Genomic DNA, 21,588 nt, shown 5'->3' on the forward strand with positions numbered 1-21,588 from the left:
GATCTAAAATTGACACCCTAACATCACAACTAAAAAACTAGAGAAGCAAGAGCAAACACATTCAAAAGCTAGCAGAAGGCAAGAAATAACTAAGATCAGAGCAGAACTGAAGGAGATAGAGACACATAAAACCCTCCAAAAAATCAATGAATCCAGGAGCTGGTTTTTTGAAAAGATCAAGAAAATTGATAGACCGCTAGCAAGACTAATAAAGAAGAAAAGAGAGAAGAATCAAATAGATGCAATAAAAAATGATAAAGGGGATATCACCACCGACCTCACAGAAATACAAATTACCATCAGAGAATACTATAAACACCTCTACGCAAATAAACTAGAAAATCTAGAAAAAATGAATAGTTTCCTGGACACTTACACTCTCCCAAGACTAAACCAGGAAGAAGCTGAATCCCCGAATAGACCAATAGCAGGCTCTGAAATTGAGGCAATAATTAATAGCCTACCAACCCAAAAAAGTCCAGGACCAGATGGATTCACAGCCGAATTCTACCAGAGGTACAAGGAGGAGTTGGTACCATTCCTTCTGAAAGTACTCCAATCAACAGAAAAAGAGGGAATCCTCCCTAACTCATTTTACGAGGCCAACATCATCCTAATACTAAAGCCTGGCAGAGATACAACAACAAAAAAATGAGAATTTTAGACCAATATTCCTGATGAACATCGATGCAAAAATCCTCAATAAAATACTGGCAAACTGAATCCAGCAGCACATCGAAAAGCTTATCCACCATGATCAAGTGGGCTTCATCCATGGGAGGCAAGACTGGTTCAACATATGCAAATCAATAAACATAATCCAGCATATAAACAGAACCAAATACAAAAACCACATGATTATCTCAGTAGATGCAGAAAAGGCCTTTGACAAAATTCAACAGCCCTTCATGCTAAAAACTCTCAATAAATTCAGTATTGATGGAACGTATCTCAAAATAATAAGAGCTATTTATGAGAAACCCACAACCAATATCATACTGAATGGGCAAAAACTGGAAGCATTCCCTTTGAAAACTGGCACAAGACAGGGATGCCCTCTCTCACCACTCCTATTCAACATAGTGTTGGAAGTTCTGGCTAAGGCAATCAGGCAAGAGAAAGAAATAAAGGGTATTCAGTTAGGAAAAGAAGAAGTCAAATTGTCCCTGTTTGCAGATGACATGATTGTATATTTAGAAAATCCCACTGTCTCAGCCCAAAATCTCCTTAAGCTGATAAGCAACTTCAGCAAGTCTCAGGATAAAAAATTAATGTGCAAAAATCACAAGCATTCTTATACACCAGTAACAGACAAACAGAGAGCCAAATCATGAATGAACTCTCATTCACAATAGCTTCGAAGAGAATAAAATACCGGGGAATCCAACTTACAAGGGATGTAAAAGACCTCTTCAAGGAGAACTACAAACCACTGCTCAGTGAAATAAAAGAGGACACAAACAAATGGAAGAACATACCATGCTCATGGATAGGAAGAATCAATATTGTGAAAATGGCCATACTGCTCAAGGTAATTTATACATTCAATGCCATCCCCATCAAGCTACCAATGACTTTCTTCACAGAATTGGAAAAAATTGCTTTAAAGTTCATATGGAACCAAAAAAGAGCCTGCATCGCCAAGACAATCCTAAACCAAAAGAACAAAGCTGGAGACATCACGCTACCTGACTTCAAACTATACTACAAGGCTACAGTAACCAAAACAGCATGGTACTGGTACCAAAACAGAGATATAGACCAATGGAACAGAACAGAGCCCTCAGAAATAATACCACACATCTACAGCCATCTGATCTTTGACAAACATGAGAAAAACAGGAAATGGGGAAAGGATTCTCTATTTAATAAATGGTGCTGGGAAAATTGGCTAGCCATAAGTAGAAAGCTGAAACTGGATTCTTTCCTTACTCCTCATACGAAAATTAATTCAAGATGGATTAGAGACTTATATGTTAGACCTAAAATCATAGAAACCCTAGAAGAAAACCTAGGTAATACCATCAGGACATAGTCATGGGCAAGGACTTCATGTCTAAAACACCAAAAGCAATGGCAACAAAAGCCAAAATTGACAAATGGGATCTAATTAAACTAAAGAGCTTCTGCACAGCAAAAGAAACTACCATCAGAGTGAACAGGCAACCTACAGAATGGGAGAAAATTTTTGCAATCTACTCATCTGACAAAGGGCTAATATTCAGAACCTACAAGGAACTCAATCAAATTTACAAGAAAAAAAACAAACAACCCCATCAAAAAGTGGGCAAAGGATATGAATAGACATTTCTCAAAAGAGGACATTCATACAGCCAACAGACACACGAAAAAATGCTCATCATCACTCACCATCAGAGAAATGCAAGTCAAAACCACAATGAGATACCATCTCACACCAGTTAGAATGGCAATCATTAAAAAATCAGGAAACAACAGGTGCTGGAGAGGATGTGGAGAAATAGGAACACTTTTACACTGTTGATGGGACTGTAAACTAGTTCAACCATTGTGGAAAACAGTGAGGCAAGTCCTCAAGGATCTAGAACTGGAAATATCATTTGACCCAGCCATCCAATTACTGGGCATATACCCAAAGGATTATAAGTTATGCTGCTATAAAGACACATGCACACATATGTTTATTGCGGCACTATTTGCAATAGCAAAGATTTGGAATCAACCCAAATGTCCATCAGTGACAGACTGGATTAAGAAAATGTGGCACATATACACCATGGAATACTATGCAGCCATAAAAAAGGATGAGTTCATGTCCTTTGTAGGGACATGGATGCAGCTGGAAACCATCATTCTCAGCACACTATCGCAAGAACAGAAAACCAAATACCACATGTTCTCACCCATAGGTGGGAATTGAACAATGAGATCACTTGGACACAGGCAGGGGAACATTACAGACCGGGTCCTATTGTGGGGAGGGGGTAGAGGGGAGGGATAGCACTAGGAGAAATACCTAATGTAAATGATGAGTTAATAGGTGCAGCACACCAACATGACACATGTATATATATGTAACAAACCTGCATGTTGTGCACATGTACCCTAGAACTTAAAGTATAATAATAAAAAAAAACCGGATGAGCTCATGTCCTTTGTAGGGTCATGGATGAAGCTGGAAACCATCATTCTGAGCAAACTATCTCAAGGACAGAAAACGAAACACCGCATGTTCTCACTCATAGCTGGGAATTGAACAATGAGAACACTTGGACACAGGGTGGGGAACATCACACACCGGGGCCTGTCATGGGCTGGGGAGTGGGGGATGGATAGCATTAGGAGATATACCTAATGTAAATGATGAGTTAACAGGTGCAGCACACCAACATGGCATATCTATACATTTGTAACAAACCTGCACATTGTGCACATGTACCCTAGAACTTAAAGTATAATAAAAGAAAGAAAATCTGAAAAAAAATGAAACTAGTAACAACTTAAAAAAAAAAAAAAGAAATTGCCACAGACATTAACATAAAGCAAGACCCTCCACCAGCAGAAAGACTATGACTCACTGAAGGCTCAGATGATGGTTAACATTTATTAGCAATACAGTATTTTTAAATTAAGATATGTACATTTTTGGATTTAATGATATTGCATACTTATTAGAATGTAAACATAATTTTACATGTCCTGAAAAACCTAAAAATTTGTGTGATTCGCTCTACTGCAATTTTCACTTTATTCTAATGGTTTGGCACTAAACCCACAGTATCTCTGAGGTATGCGTGCAATTAACCATGGAAGGGCTTAAATTTGCTACTTTTCTATTGTTTCTCCTTGAGTCATCTATTCCTTAGATCGATTTTCTCTTTTCCTGCCTTCTCTTGGATTGAATGTTTTAAAAAATAATCCCTTTGTAGATTCTGGATACTAGCCTTTCGTCAGATGGACAGATTGCAAAAATTTTCTCCCATTCTGTAGGTTGCCTGTTCATTCTGGTGATAGTTTCTTTTGCTGTGCAGAAGCTCTTTAGTTTAATTAGATCCCATTTGTCAATTTTGGCTTTTGTTGTCATTGCTTCTGGTGTTTTAGTCATAAAGTCTTTGCCCATGCCTATGTCCTGAGTGATACTGCCTAGGTTTTTTTCTAGGGTTGTTATGGATTTAGGTCTTACGTTTAAGTCTTTAATCCATCTTGAATTAATTTTTGTATAAGGTGTAAGGAAGGGGTCCAGTGTCAGTTTTCTGCATGTGGCTAGTCAGTTTTCCCAACACCATTTATTAAATGGGGAATCCTTTCCCTATTGCTTTTGTCAGGTTTGTCAAAGATCAGATGGTTGTTGATGTGTGGTGTTATTTCTGAGGCTTCTGTTCTGTTCCATTGGTCACTTAAACAAATTTACAAGAAAAAAAATAAACAACCCCATCAAGAAGTGGGTGAAGGATATGAACAGACACTTCTCTAAAGAAGACATTTATGCATCCAACAAACATATGAAAAAAAGCTCATCATCACTGGTCATTAGAGAAATGCAAATCAAAACCACAATGAGATACCGTCTCACGCCAGTTAGAATGGTCATCATTATAAAGTCAGGAAACAACAGATGCGGGAGAGGATGTGGAGAAAGAGGAATGCCTTTACACTGTTGGTGGGAGTGTAAATTAGTTCAACCATTGTGGAAGACAGTGTGGTGATTCCTCAAGGATCTAGAACCAGAAATACCATTTGACCCAGAATCCCATTACTGGGTATATACTAAAGGATTGTAAATTATTCTGCTATAAAGACACATGAACATGTATATTTATTGAGGCACTGTTCACAATAGCAAAGACTTGGAACCATCCCAAATGCCCAACAATGATACACTGAATAAAGAAAATGTGGCACATATACACCATGGAATACTATGCAGCCATAAAAACGGATGAGTTCATGTCCTTTGCAGGGATATGGATGAAGGTGGAAACCATCATTCTCAGCAAATTAACACAAGAACAGAAAACCAAACACCGCATGTTCTCACTAATAAGTGGGAGTTGAACAATAAGCACACATGGACACAGGGAGGGGAACATCCCACACTGGGTGCCTGTCAGCAAGTTGGGGGCTAGGAGAGGGATAGCATTAGGAGAAATACCTAATGTAGATGATGGGTTGATGGGTGCAGCAAACCACCATGGCACGTATATACCTATGCAACAAACCTGCACGTTCTGCAAATATATCCCAGAACTTAAACGTATAATATAATGAAATAAAATAAAATAAAAAATAATCCCATTAAGCCCTGCTATTGATTAGCTACACTTTTTTTTTAGTGTTTTCTCTAAGGTCTATAATATACAACATTAACTTACTACAATCTACCTTCAAATGATGCTACATGCATCATTTGCTACATGCATCATTGAACCTTCAAATGAACTACATGCATTTTCATGTATGTAGTGTAAGAATTTTAGAACAGTGTATTTCCATATCCCCTTCAGTCATCATGCTATTTTTTCCATAACACTTTACTTCTATATAAACTATAAACTCCACAATATATTTTCACTATTTCTGATCTAAAAGAAAAATGAGAAAATATATTTTATTTTACCCACCTATTTACTATTTCTAGTGCTTTATCTTCCTTTATTTAGATCAAAATTTCTATCAGGTGTCATACGTTTTCTGCCTGAAGAACTTCCTTTAATATTTTTCATTGTGTAGGTCTGGTGGTGATGAAATCGTTCAGCTTTTGTCTTTATTTCGCCTTTATTTTTAAAAGTTATATTCACTGTGTATAGAATTCTAAGTTTACAGGTTTTGTTTTTTTTTGTTTTTTTGTTTTTTTTTTTTTGACAGAATCTCACTCTCACCCAGGCTGGAGTGCAGTGGTGTAATTTTGGCTCACTGCAACCTCCGCCTCCTGAATTCAAGCAATTCTCCTGCCTCAGCCTCCCAAGTCACTGGTAATACAGGCATGCTCCATGATTATATAATTTCTTAAGAGACATCTGCTGTAATGCTTGTCTTTGCTCCTTTGTGACTTATGTGTATTTTTTTCTTTTCTCTTCCGCTTCTTTTAAGATTTCGTTTATCCTGGTTTTCAGTGGTGTGTGTGTGCGTGTGTGTGTGCATTTAATGATGTTTTTGTCTTCTTGTTCTATTATTTTAAGAGGAGTGCACCATGATTGTTATGTGCATCAACTGCTCTTTTAAAATCTACCAGGTTATTTACCTTTTTAATATTATATTATATTATATGTTATATACATTCATGATTGTTATTGTATTCTTAGTGGAATGTCCACTTATCATCCTATATATTCTATATTGTCCCTATTTGCCTTTACTTATAGTTTTTACCTTAAATTCTATTTACTTCATATGAATATTGCTATACCACTTTTCTCTTGGTTAGTATATATCAGGTATATATTTTGCCATTCCTTTATTTTTAACCTTTCATATAATTTTGCTTAAGTATGTCTCTCTCTTAAAAAATTTTCTTTGAGATGGGTTCTCACTCTGTTGCCCAGGCTGAAGTGCAGTGGCTATTCACAGACATGATCATAGCACACTACAGTCTCAAACTCCTGGGCTCAAGTGATCCTTCTGCCTCAGCTTCCTGAGTAGCTAGGACTATAGGTGCATGCCACTGCACCAGGCTGAAGTGTGTCTCTTATATGTAGGATGTAACTGGATTAATTTTTAAGATTGAAATATGAAAGTTTAATACATTTACATTTATTGAAATTGCTGATAATTCAGAATTATCTCAGCTATATTATTTTGTGTATTATCTTAAAAAGAAGAGAGAGATGGAGTCCCATTATGTTGCCCAGACTGGTCTTGAACTCCTGACCTCAAGTAATCTTCCTGTCTCAGACTCCCCAAGTGCAGGAATCACAGACATAAGCCACCATTCCCAGCCCATGTTTTATCTCAATCAAGCCTTTTCTTTGCTTTTTCTCCTTTTTTCTATTTTACTGCCCTGAAAAATTTTTCATAACTCCTCCTCTTTTTTTCTGTGCTGCTTCAGAAGTTATACATTCTATCCTATTTTTTCAGCTCGATCTTAAATTTTTTAACTCACATGTTTAAATTTACAAAGTCTGCAGTATATAAATCTCTACTATTTTCCATAAAGATACAATGATCTTAGAATGCTTTAATTCTCATCTTTCCATCCATTTGACCTTAAATAGTATTTTCATTCTACTTTGTTTCAAATCCCATGAAATAATGCATTATCATCGTTATTAATTTCTACTGAACATATTTATTTATATTTACCAATATTTTACTAACTTCTTTGCTTACCATTGCTTCTTACATTCTGATACTTCCTTTTGGTTTGCTTTTCCATCTCTCAGAATTCTTTAGTAATTCATTCATTGAGACTCTACAAGTAATAACTCTTTTAGTCTCTGACTATCTGAAAATATCTGTATTTCACCTTCACTCTTGCTTGATTGTTTAGGTAGACATAAAATTCCAGGTTAGGAATTATCTTAACACTTTGAAGACATTTCACTGTCTAAAGCATTATTGTTTTTGGGAAATTTTTCCATCTAATTTTGTTTTCTTTGTTGATGAATCTGTCTTTTATCTCTGCTAGTTTTAAGAATGTTTATCGTTGATGCTCTACGGTTCATTATCATGGTCTGTATCATTTATCACATATTATATGTCTAGATACAGATTATTTTTATTCTACTCAGAATTCACTGTGATCCTTCAATTTAAAAAATTCATATATGTGCATATATAAAAAAATATATATATATATAATTTTGAAAAAATACCCTCTTCAAATACTGCTTCTTTCTATCTCTGTTCTGTCCTCCCGAACCTTTATTGATAAAAATGGAACTTTCTCATCCTATCCACCATGTCTCTCAACTTATATTTCACCTTTCTAAACTCTTTACCACTCTCTGGTGTGATTTCCTAAGTATCTCCAAACACACTAAATTATTTCTTCATCTGCATTTATCTATTATTCTTCTCATCGTCTACTGATAAGTGTGTGCATGGATACCTTTTTCACATATGTCAGTTTTTTCTTCATATTGATCTGTTTCCGACTTACTGATTTTTATTTATTCCTTTAACTTTTTAAATGTGTTTATTTTAGAGCTGGATATAGTGGCTCAAACCTGTAATCCTAGCACTTTGGGAGGCTGAGGCTGGAGGATCACTTGAGGCCAGGAGTTTGAGATCAACCTGGGAAACATAGCGAGACACTATCTCTATAAAAAAATTATAAAAATAATAAAAATAGGTTTAAAAGTCTCTTTCTGATTGGCCTAGTATTTCTACTTCCTGGGGTATAAATTCTTCCATGTGTTACATCTGATCACATTGCCTTTCAGTAGTAGCTCATTTCCTTTGGAAGTTTGTAATTTTTAACCATGAATCCATTTTCTGCAGACATTGTTTTCCAAGGGAATCCCAAGCACCCTAGGTTACAAGAAATCTCTTTTAGGAAGTTTCACAACTGCCTTTGTCTAGACCTTAGGGTCTTGATTTCACTGATTTTGGACCAGATATTAGTGTTAACTCCTTAGTTCAGTAGCCTCACCATTTTAATCATGTGAACTGCAACCACACTTCCATGCTGCACAGGTCTGGGATTCCACTTTCTCTCAGATGACTTTTTCTCACCCATTGCCCAGGAGATACAGAAAGCTCTTTGATACCTCTCCACATTGATGGTCACAATTTTCTGCCCTTCTGCAAACTTGCAACTTTACATTAGTTTTACTTCTTCACAAGTAGGAGGCCTGTGGCCTGCACTCTCCTTCCCATGTAGTTATTATACCCCAGCCCATGAAAATTAAGGCCTCTATCTAGTTCTGAGATGTCCTTGAACATTTTTAGTTTTGGATCCTACTCACTATTAAATTTAAATTCCTTTTTTGTTTCTGGCACCTGGTGATTTTTCATTCTTGTTTAGAGCTTGATTACACACTTATATTATAATGTTTTTCTTTTGTTTTGGGTTTTCAATTGGCCAGATTTACCATAAGGCAATCCCTCTTTTTGCTACTGGTCTGTCAGGCTAGTCTTGGATTTATTTCTTTCTCTAGCCTAAGACTCAATCAATTATATCTTTCAACTTTAGTTAGCAAGTGAATGATTAACTACATCTAAACAAGAGCTTTCTCCAAAACAGCATGGAATAGGAAGGAAAACATGAGATTAATTTCAAATAACCACTCCATGTGGGATAAACAAAATGTGTCCATAAAGCCTAGCACAGTGCCTGACACATAAATGCTCAATAAATGGCTGGTACTATTATTATATAATTGTGAGAAGTACCATATTATCTTCTACAGGTAAAAGAGAGGGGATAATCTTAGCAGATGCTAATATAGAAATCTTTATGAAGTTTAATCACCAAGTTGACAAGCTGAAGAATAGAATTTAATTGCTTTCTTGGATATTAAACAGAGAATCACAAAACCTGGGAACAATTATGGTTTTCTCCTTCATTTTTACAATTTAGAGTCCAGGCAAGATCCATTGTCTGAGGAACATTTTTTTATTTCAAATTATGCTTAGCTGGGAAAAAATAATATTTTTCTCCCTAAGTCCCCAAATTACATTTTTTACTGAAATCATCTAAAGTGCTCATTGAAACTTTTGGACAAAGTATTCAGCCTTATAGAGAATAATCAATCTAGAATATGACATGAGAAATGAATAAAAATCTATTATTAACTAACCCACATACATAAATCTAATAGGTAAGCACAGATGGGTATTACGTTTCTAAAAAGACTTAAAATGTTTAGAATGGACTTGTTCACAATGCCCCAATTTTATATCATGTAACAATCAACAAAAGTCATATTTAAATACTTTGGAAAAGTTCATTGAGACATCAACTTTAACAAGGTAGTATTCAATAAAACGACAGTATCACTTTTGTCTAGGTGGAGGATGAAAACAAAATAACACCAAAAGCAAAGCAAGGAAATAAGGTGCTAAAAAGTCTAATCCAGAGAGATGATACCTAAGATCTGACTTAAACCAAACCACCCCATGGACACCCCACCAGAAAAAAATTGTATTACGAAATCACCTCGGAAATGAGGCCAAAGTTCAAACCAGTCAACCCAATAGCAAAGAAAGAAGATACAATTTACTTTTAAGAGATATCCATATTTGTTGTCAATTAAAAATTAAACTTCCTACTTATTCTTCTGTTAAAAATAGTACATTTGAAGAGATATGCTATTACTAATGAAACAAACTGATAAGTATAAGTTTGTTTATAATTACTTTCACTTTTGGGATGATACCAAATTGATCAGTACATTTTTGACAGTGACCTAAGCTAATATTACTATATGCAAAGCATACATTCTAAGCTCGTATTACTTGTGCTTAGTAATTAAACAGTAATCTTCATAGAATAATGTTTCATAAAGTTTTCATAAATAATGGCAACAAATAGTAACATACGGTTGAAGATGCTTGGCATGCCTGGTTTAATTCCCTTTGTTTGTACAGAAGCTCCTGGTTGAGGTACAGCAACTCTATGAAGGATAAGAAGAGTATAACCAATCATAAAAAGAGCCTCAAATGAAAAACAAATCAATTGGTTCTATTCAGAATTTATTCTAATTCAATAAATTTAGAAAATATACAGGTAAAGTTTGTTGAATAATACATTTAAATACACTAATAATTATGAAAAATATCCATATATAAAACAACTCAAATACTGCAATAGATTGAAATTTTAAGGATTATTCCATAAAATGGAGCATTAATTTTATTAAATATTAACTGAAGATAATATTTTTATTCTTTATGACAGAAATTTAAAATTTACTGCATGCACGGCAAACGAAATAATCAAAGTGAAGAGACAACCCACAGAATGGGAGAAAATATTTGCAAACTACTCATCTGACAAGGGATTAATAACCAGAATATATAAGGAGCTCAAACAAAACTGTAAAGGAAAAAAGCTAATAATTTGATGAAAAATGGGGAAAAGATTTGACATTTTTACGAGAAATGAAATTTCTCTAATAGACATTTCTCAAAAAAGACAAACAAATGGCAAACAGGTATATGAAAAGGTGCTCAACATCACAGATCATCAGAGAAATCCAAATCAAAACTATAATGAGATATCATCTCATCCCAGTAAAAATGGCTTAAATCCAAAAGACAGGCAAATAACAAATGCTGACAAGAATGTGGAGAAAGGGAAAACCCTGTATAATGTTGGTAGGAATGTAAGTTAGTATATCCACTATGGAGAAAGGTTTGGAGATTTCTACAAAAATTAAAAATTGAGCTACCATATAATTGAGCATAGATACCCAAAAGAAAGAAAATCAGTATATCAAAGAGATAGCTGTACTTCCATATTTGTTGCAGCAGCTTTTACAATAGCTAAGGTTTGGAAGCAACCTAAGAGTCCATCAACAGATGAGTGGACAAAGAAAATGTGGTACATATACACAATGGAGTACTATTAGGCCTAAAATGAATAAGATCCTGTCATTTGCAATGACATGGATGGAACTGGAGATCATTGTGTTAAGTGGAAATAAGATAGGCACAGAAACATAAACATTGCATGTTCTCACTTATTTGTGAGAGCTAAAAATTAAAACAGCCCAACTCATGGAGATAGAGAGTAGAAGAAGAATGGTTACCAGAGGCTGGGAAAGGGAGTGGGGGAGTTTGGGAGAGGTATGGATGGTTAACAGGTACAAAAATATAGAAAGATTGAATAAGTCCTACTATTTGATAGCACAACTGGGTGACTATAGTCCATAATAACTTCACTGTACATTTTAAAATAACTAAAAGACTGTGTAATTTGTTTGTAACACAAAGGATAAATGCTTGAGGGGATGGATACCCCATTCTCCATGATGTGATTATTATGCATTGTATGCCTGTATCAAAACATCTCATGTACTTCATGAATATGTGTACCTAACATATACTTACAAAAATTAAAAATAAATAAGTAAAAATAAAATAAATGCAATGGCCTAGTTTTTATGTTTTCTTTGTTCAAAAATTATGGAAAACAATCTGGCCTGCCTTTCCAATTTCGGTTCATAGTTTTTTATTAGCCCCATGGTGCTTTAAACCTTCATGCTTTTCTTTCTGCCTGGAACAATCCTATGTCCCTTTCATTTACCTGGTTAACTCTTACTCATCCTTCAAGATTTAGCTCCAGCATAATTTCCTACAAGAAGCTTCCCCTGATCTCTTGCCAAGGCTAACTGCCCCTTGTATATGCTATTATAGTACTGTGAATAAACTTCTATCATGGCATTCACCATATCATACTGAAATTACAGGTTTAAAAGTCTGTCTCTTTCACCAGACTTAGCTCTCTACGAAAGTATGAACTCATCCTTATCAGTTACATCTGCCATGACCCTATTTCCAAATAAGGTCATATTCAGAAGACCTGAGGGTTAGGACTTCATCATATGAATTTTGTGGGGACACAATTCAACCCATAAGTCTGCCCTCTGGTCCCACAAAATTCCTGTCCTTCTCATATGCAAAATAGGTTCACCCCATCACTACATCCCCAAAAGTCTTATCCCATAGCAGCAAAATCCATTGATCTTTTGTTTATAAGAAACATACTTTACCTATAAAGATATATGTAAACTGAAAATAAACGGATGGGAAAAGATATTCCATGTCAAGGGAAACCAAAAAAACCATAGGAGTAGCTATCTTTATATCAGATAAAATCAATTTCGAGACAAAAACAATAAGAAGAGACAAAGAAGGTCACTATATAATGATAAAAGAGTCAATCCAGCAAGACAATATAACAATTTTAAATACGTATGCACTCAACACTAGAGCACCCAGATATATAAACCAAATATTATTAGAGCTAAAGGGACAGATAGGCTGCAGTACAATAATAGCTAGAGACTTCAACACCCCACTTTCAGCACTGGACAAATCTAGATAGAAAATCAACAAAGAAATATTGGACTTAATCTGCACTGTAGATCAAATGGATCTAATAGATATTTACAGAACATGTAATCCAACAGCTGCAGAATACACATGCTTTTCCTCAGCACGTGGATCATTCTGAAGGATAGATCATACGTTAGGTCACAAAACAAGTCTTAAAACATTCAAATAAACAAATAATATCCAGCATCTTTTGTGTTCACAATGGAAGAAAACTAGAAATTAACAACAAGAATGATTTTTGGAAATTATACAAATACATAGAAATTAAACAGCATGCTCTTCAATTACCAATGTGTCAATGAAGAAATTAAGAAGAAAATTGAAAAATTTCTCGAAGCAAATGAAAATAGAAACAAAACATAACAAAACCTAAGGGATACAGCAAAAGCAGGAGTAAGAGGGACGTTTACAGCTATAAGTGCTTCCAACAAAAAAGAACAAAAAAGTCAAATAAGCAACCTAATGATGCATCTTAAAGAATTAGAAAGGCAAGAGCAAAACAAACCCAAATTAGTGGAAGAAAACAAGATCAGAGCATAAATAAATAAAATTGAAATGAGAAAATCAATACAAAAGATCAATGAAGCAAAAAGCTGCTTTCTTGAAAAGTTAAACAAAACTTACATTTCACCAGACTATGAAAAAAAGAGAGAAGATCCAAATAAATAAAATTAGAAATGCAAAAGGAGCTTTTACAACTGATACTGCAGAAATTCAGAGGTTCATTAGTGGCTACTATGTACAACTATATGCCAATGAAATGGAAAATTTAGAAGAAATGGACAAATTCCTAGACACATACAACCTACCAAGATTGAACCAGGAAGAAATCCAAAACCTGAACAGACCAATAACAAGTAATGAGATGGAAGTTGTAATAAAAAGTCTCCCAGTAAAGAAAAGCCTGGGATCCAATGGCTACATTGATGAATTCTACCAAACATTTAAGGAAGAGCTAATATTAATCCTACTCAAACTATTCAAAAAAATGGAGGAGGAAGGAATACTTCCAAACTCATTCTGCAAGGCCAATATTACCCTTATAACAAAACCAGACAAAGACACATCCATAAAAGAAAACTACAGGTCAATATCTCTGAGGAATTTTGATGCAAAAATCCTCAACAAAATACTAGCAAACCAAATTCAACAATATATTAGAATGATCTCTTATCATGACCAAGTGAGATTTATCCCTGGGATGCCAAGATGGTTCAACATATCAAGAGAATAAAGGATCAAAACCATACAATTATTTCAATTGATGCTGAAAAAACATTTGATAAAATTCAATATCCTTTCATGATAAAAACCCTCAAAAAGCTGTGGATAGAAGGAATGTACTTCAACATAATAAAAACCATATATGAAAGACCCACAACTAGCATCATACTGAATGGGGAAAAACTGATAGCCTTTCCTCAGATCTGGAAGACAACAAGGATGCACACTTTCACCCCCGTTATTAAACACAGTACTGGAAGTCCTAGCTAAAGCAATCAGACAAGAGAAAGAAATAAAGGGCATCCAACTTGGAAAGGAAGAAGTCAAATAATCCTTGTTTGCAGAGGATATGATTTTATATTTGGACAAACTTAAAGACTCCACAAGAAAACTATTAGAACTCGTAAACTCACTAAACTTGCAGGATACAAAATCAACATACAAAAATCAGTAGCATTTCTCTATGCCCAAAGTGAAAAATGTGAAAAAGAAATAAAAAAGTAATCCCATTTACAACAGCCACACACAAAATTAAATACCTAGGAATGAACATAACCAAACAAGTGAAAGATGTCTATAATGAAAACTATAAAACACTGATGAAAGAAATTGAAGAGGACATTCAAAAATGGAAAAATACTGTATGATCATGTATTAGAAGAATCAATTTATTACAATGTCTATACTGCTGAAAGCAATCTACATATTCAATGCAATCCCTGTCAAAATACCAATGACATTCTTCACAGAAATAGAAAATACCATCCTAAAATTTAGATGGAACCACAAAAGACCCAGAATAGCCAAAGCTATCCTAATCAACGTATGCAAATCAATGTGATATATCATATCAACAGAATAAAGGATCAAAACCATACAATCATTTCAATTGATCAACACACAAATCCACACACCTAACGTGAACTAATTTTTAACAAAGGTGTCAAGAACATACACTGGGGTAAAGACAGTCTTTCCAATAAATGGTGCTGGGAAAACTGGATATCCATATTCAGAAGAATGAAACTATACTCTATCTCTCGCCATATACAAAAATCAACTCAAAATGGATTAAAGACCTAAATCTAATACATCAAGATATGAAACTGCTACAAGAAAACATTGGGGAAAATCTACAGGACATTGGTCTGGGCAAATATTTCTTGAGTAATACCCCACAAGAACAGGCAACCAAAGCAAAAATGGACAAATAGAATGATATCAAGGTAAAAAGCTTCTGCACAGCAAAGGAAACAATCAACAAAGTGAAGAGGCAACCCACAGAATGGGTGGAAATACTTGCAAACTACCCATCTGACAAGGGATTATTAATAACCAGAATATATAAGGAGCTCAAACAACTTTACAGGAATAAATCGAATAATCCAATCAAAAATGGACAAAAGATTTGAATAGATGTTTCTCAAAAGAAGATATACAAATGGCAAACAGGCACATGAAAAGGTGCTCAACATCACTGATCACCAGAGAAATGCAAATGAAAATCACACAAGCATTTCATTTGATGCTGAAAAAGACGTTTGATAAAATTCAACATCCCTTCATGACAAAAACCCTCAAAAAGCTGTGGATAGATACCATTTTACCTCAGCTAAAATGGCTTAAATCCAAAATACAGGCAATAACAAATGCTGGTGATGACGTGGAGAAAAGGAACTCTGTACACTGTTGGTGGGAATGTAAATTAGTACAACCACTATGGAGAACAGTTTGGAGGTTCCTCAAAGAAACTGAAAATTGAAATACAATGTGATCCAGCAATCCCACTGTTGGGTATATACCCAGGAGAAAGGAAATCAGTATACCAAAGAGATATTTGCACTCCTATGTTGTTGCAGCACTGTTTATAATAGCTAAGATTTGGAAGCAACCTACATGTCCATCAACAGATGAATGGATAAAGAAAATGTGATACATATACCCAATGGAGTACTATTTAGCCATAACAAACGAGATCCAGTGATTTGCAACAACATGGATGGAACTGGAGATCATTATGTTAAGTGAAATAAGCCAAGCATAGAAATATGAACATTCCGTGTTCTCACCTATTTATGGGATCTAAAAATCAAACAATTGAACTCATAAAGGTAGAGTTTAGAAGGACTGTTACCAGAGTCTGGGAAGAGTAGTAGGGGGGTGCGGGGAAGTGAAGATGTTTAATAGGTACAAATAAACAGTTAGAAAGAATGAATAAGACCTACTACTTGATAGCACATCAGAGTGACTATAGTCCATAATAACTTAATTGTACATTTAAATGTAACTAAAAGAGTGTAGTTTGATTGTAATACAAAGGATAAATGCTTGATGGGATGGATACCCCATTGTCCATGACATTCTTATTTCAAATTGTATGCCTGTATCAAAACATCTCATGTACCCCATAAATATATATATACTTACTATGCACCCACAAAAATTAAAAGTTAAAAATTTTAAAAAATAAATTAAAAATTTTACCTATTACTTATTCACAACCAAAAACTGCTGTGCACCTGGGCACACACTAAAAGATTGGAATTTTAAAAATCTTAAAATCCAAAGTGATTCTGCACTCTGCTTTAGGAGTGTTTGGGCTTTCCTGACACTTTAAAGAAACAAAAACTTCCAGTAATGTACAATTCATAATGTATGGATGTTTTGTAGTAAAGACCCATGCTTAAAAAACTGGTGAGCAAATATAAGCTATAATGTTCTTGTTGTTCAAGGAAATCGAAGAATGACCTTGAGAGTGACACTACCTCCTTGGTTTCAGAGGACAAGGGCTCCCTTTTCAATTCCAAAGGGTGGGTTCATTTCCTTGGTTCTAGAGTGTAGGGCCATCACCCAGGGTTGTAGGAGTGGGGATGTTACCCAAGTGGGCCCAGAGGACATAAGACTGTGACAAAGAGAATAATTCTGAAGCCTTAAAAACGAATGCAATTTATATGCCTTGTTAGATTTTGGAGTTGCTTGTGACCCATGATCCCCCTTTTCCTTCCAATTTCTCCCTTTCAGAATGGGAGTGTCTATCCTATACCTATCTCATCACTGTATTCTGGACAGATAACTTGTTTGATTTTATAGGTATACAGATGAGGAAGAATTTTTGCCCCAGGATAAATCAGCCTGATCATGGATGGATGAATTACATCCATATGAGATTTAGATGAGATTTTGGATTAGAATTGATGCTGCTATGGGATAAGACTTTTGGGAATGTTGTGATGGGGTGAACCTATTTTGCATATGAGAAGGACAGGAATTTTGTGGGACCAGAGGGCAGACTTATGGGTTGAGTCGCGTCCCCACAAAATTCATATGATGAAGTCCTAACCCTCAGGTCTTCTGAATATGACCTTATTTGGAAATAGGGTCATAGCAGATGTTACTGATAAAGATGAGGTCATACTGGATTAGGGTGGTCCCCTAATCCAATATGACTGGTATCCTTATGAAAAAGGCGAAATTTGGACACAGACACTACACAGAGAGAACTCCATGTGAATATGAAGGCAGAGATTGGGGTGATGCTTCTACAAGTCAAGGAATGTCAAAGATTGTCAGCACACTAAGAGGCTAAGAGAGAGGCATTGAACAGATTCTCTCTCGCATCCGTGAGAGCAGCAATGCTGTTGACATCTTGATCTTGAACTCTATCCTCCAGAATTTTTTTTTTTTTTCCTTTGAGACGGAATCTCGCTCTGTCGCCCACGCTGGAGTGCAATGGCGCGATCTCGGCTCACCGCAAGCTCTGCCTCCCGGGTTCACGCCATTCTCCTGCCTCAGCCTTCCGAGTAGCTGGGACTACAGGCGCCTGCCACCACGCCCGGCTAATTTTTTGTATTTTTAGTAGGGACGGGGTTTCACCGTGTTAGCCAGGATGGTCTTGATCTTCTGACCTCGTGATCCGCCCGCCTTGGCCTCCCAAAGTGCTGGGATTACAGGCGTGAGCCACCGCGCCCGGCGCCTCCAGAACTTTGAGACAACAAATTTCTGTGTTTAAGCCACTCAGTTGTGGTATTTTGTTATGGGGGCCCTAACAAATTAATACAGCTTCTACGATAATTGCTTATTTTACAGGGTAGAGATAAACCAAAAGAAAAAATATACTTTACATATAATTAATACAAATGACTTACGGATTAGCATGTGGGCCTTGAAGAATTCTTATTTTATTGCTGAGGCTCAAATTTGTAGATGTAGTTTGGAAATACTGAGAATTCACAGGCTCATCATCTTGATGCCGTTTACCATTGCTTTCTTGAATTTCTACTCTAGCTGCTTGAGATGTCGAGGGTCTGTTAGCATTCTAAAACCAATAATTTAAAGAAAACATTTTATGCTAATTCACAAGCATTAATCTCATAAAAGACTACAATTTTAGTTTATTCATTTTCCATAATCAAGAGTTCTGGCAAAACTTTTCAATCATAACAGTGCTTTTATAAAAATGATTAAATCTAATCCATCTGCTAATAAAATATTTTTTAAAAGGAAGACAAACATAAGTCCTTCTTATACTACTATCTGAAAAGCTGGATTAAATACTTATTTCCATATAAATAGGAATAGTCCTAGATATAGTTTTTAAAAAGATAAACTCATGGGAAGAGTTAACTTGTTTGTCTTGATTGGGCCGAGATTCCAGAACTGGCGTCTTCTATAATACTAAACTATTTATTCTAGAAGAGTTATAGAACCTGGGTAAGACTACTATGCCAGATATAGAGAAAACTTCCCATGAAAGCTTTCCTGTAGTACTGGCCTGGACAAAAGGTAGGAAATTAATATAGTCATAGATACCACCTAGAAATTTAAAACACCCATGATAGCCTCAAATTACACTGAGTGCAAAAACAGGATACCAAGTTTTGAGGGCCTTGGGAAATGTCAGAGTCTGTAATCATTATTGGCCTAGTCTGCCCCCAAATAAATGACACAAAAAGGAAACAAACAAAAAACTAAAAATATTAGGTTGGTGCGAAAGGAATTGCGGTTTTTGCCATTACTTTTACAGGCAAAAACCACAAATCCTTTTGCACCAACCTAATGTTTTCTCTTAGGCTTACATTATTAAGAGTCAATACACGTGAGTTCTGAATAAAATGTAAAAGGTACCAATTGCAATCATGATCACAGTGCTTTCAGAGAAATACTATTAATTCTCTGGCACCATACCCGAAGTGTTTCTGATGCTGAGGCACTTTCAGTCGCACTGCTATGGGGGATATACTTTATAGCAGTAATTATCCCCTGAATTGCAATGCGCTTTTGTTCCCTATACTGCAAGTCTTCAATCTCCTTCCTGACTTCACTTATAGCTGTCAAGAGCGACTCAACTGCAAAAGAGTAAGTCCAAGAAAATTGTAAGTTTTAAAGAACTGAAATGATAAAAATAAGAATTAGATTTGCAATGTAATTTCACAACACAAAATTATAAACTTACTACATTAACTTAACTGTGAGACACTGTGTTTATATCTGGCATCCTTTTATATAATTTTGTGAAATAGGCAAAATACTTTTATCAGTTAAATTTGAATACAGGCTTCCTCTCTGTACCCTTCATTTGCAAAATAAATTTTGCATATTAAATGCAATTTACATATTATATTTCAAACTATAAAGTGTTGCCTAGTCACTGCATAGAAAAACACATTTTAATTATTTCAAACACTATTACATATTGTTAGCATTATGATGTATAAGAGGATGCCAATATTTAAATGATGATAGGTCAGCATTTTAAAGTTTCTCTTTTTTTTCCAAAATCGTGCAATTATCTCATAGCTTTTTTAAAAAGAACACGCTTGTGTTAAACTTTTCAACTGTCATATATTAATTCTACTAAAAAGTATATTAATAGTAGGCTTTTCATCAGTACTTCAATTCCAAATTCAGCATCTCATTTATTTTGGCATCATTTTATATTTAAAGGTAGCACTCAATTTTGTTAAACACAATATATATCATTCCACAGTAGCACAATACAGTTGTCAGTATCTAAATATCAAATTACCCAGTGTCTCCTTTAGATATGTTTAGTCTTTCTGTAGAACATCTTAGTAATTGAGATCTACACCAAGGTCAGATGTGTTCTCAATGACATTAAATCAAGATATTTATAGGCTGATCATCCCTTCTCTGATATACAGGACCAGAATACTTCAGATTTTGATTTTTTTAAAGTTTGGAATATTTGTATTATACTTAGCAATTCAGCTTCCCTAATGCAAAATTCCAAAATCTGAACTGCTCCAATGGGTAGTTCTTTGAGTGTCACTTCAGTACTCAAAAAGGTTCAGGTTTCAGAACATTTCAGATTTCGGACTTTTGGATTAGGAATACTCAACCTATATCTCCAGTTGGTTATCTTCTATGTTTTCTCTTTTCTTCCAGTCTGATAAAATCAAAATATTAATCTTTAAACTACCATGCGAGATATAGGGAAAACTATATAGAAAATACGTGACATGTATTTTTAGATCTGCATTAAGACAAAGCTATTATCGGTGAATGTTGTTAAACTTTAGTTCACTCCCATAAAAGAAAAGAATAAAGATGACTAATTGAAATAGCATAAGCCATATGTATAAAATGTAAACACATTTAGAAGGACTGGCAATTACATTAGTACCTTTAATAGAACTACTATACTTGGAAAATGTCTCTGGCACTGGTGGATAGGGGTAATATCCACCAATAACCATATTCTTCTGTTCCCCGGAATCAGACTTTGTTCTAATCCATTGAATAAAGTTTTTTACCTTGGCATCATACGTATACGGCTGGCCTCTATGACCTCCTCGCGGGAAGGGTAAATCATAAAAAATGAGAAATAAAAATGTCACTGTAACAATATGCATGAATATTTTTGTATGAAAACGGTTTACTATTAAAACAATTCCTCTTTTATTACCAAGAAAAAACAGTCAAGTTCACTTATTCACTATGTAGCAGATAATTATCCAAAGACAGTAAATAAATCCTAGGAAGGAAATCAGACACACTGTGTATTCGAGTTTAAGTGGACTAAACTGCAGCTAGCTATAGGATGCTAAAAATCACAGGAAGAAGAAAAACTAACAATTTGAATTTTTCTAACTATCCAAATCGTTGACATCTTCTGAAATAATCAATTTTTAAACTACGAATTAACCTGAAATTATGCCATCATGTATGAATGAAACGTCCTATGAATACGGCTCAGCATTTAAATTTATGTTCTTAGAGCATACTTAAAAGTGCCATATTCACATCTGATAGTATTTATAAAATAAGATATGCATTGACAAAGATGTATGTTACACCTTTCCTAGGATTCTTCTTTTAACACATTTCTTAATTACCAACATGGTAACAATCTGGTAAATACCC

The 21,588-nt window shown here is 35.0% G+C and overlaps 1 protein-coding gene across 3 annotated transcripts in view; it reads right to left on the bottom strand.

The window, feature by feature from the left end:
* The window catches only part of RADX (RPA1 related single stranded DNA binding protein, X-linked), a 74,849-nt gene that overhangs the window by 26,669 nt on the left and 26,592 nt on the right, over nucleotides 1-21,588 (bottom strand). For 2 of the 3 annotated variants that reach the window (XM_003918086.4, XM_031660638.1), the window contains 4 exons: nucleotides 20,849-21,013; nucleotides 19,390-19,550; nucleotides 18,351-18,520; nucleotides 10,462-10,535 (listed from right to left, as the gene is read on the bottom strand). In XM_003918086.4, the coding sequence (XP_003918135.1) occupies nucleotides 10,462-10,535; nucleotides 18,351-18,520; nucleotides 19,390-19,550; nucleotides 20,849-21,013 (570 nt within the window). The remainder of the gene's footprint in view (nucleotides 1-10,461; nucleotides 10,536-18,350; nucleotides 18,521-19,389; nucleotides 19,551-20,848; nucleotides 21,014-21,588) is intronic. The other variant, XM_003918087.4, reaches the window with a different exon arrangement.

The sequence above is a fragment of the Papio anubis genome, chromosome X (assembly GCF_008728515.1).
Source record: "Papio anubis isolate 15944 chromosome X, Panubis1.0, whole genome shotgun sequence".
Classification (NCBI taxonomy): domain Eukaryota; kingdom Metazoa; phylum Chordata; class Mammalia; order Primates; family Cercopithecidae; genus Papio; species Papio anubis.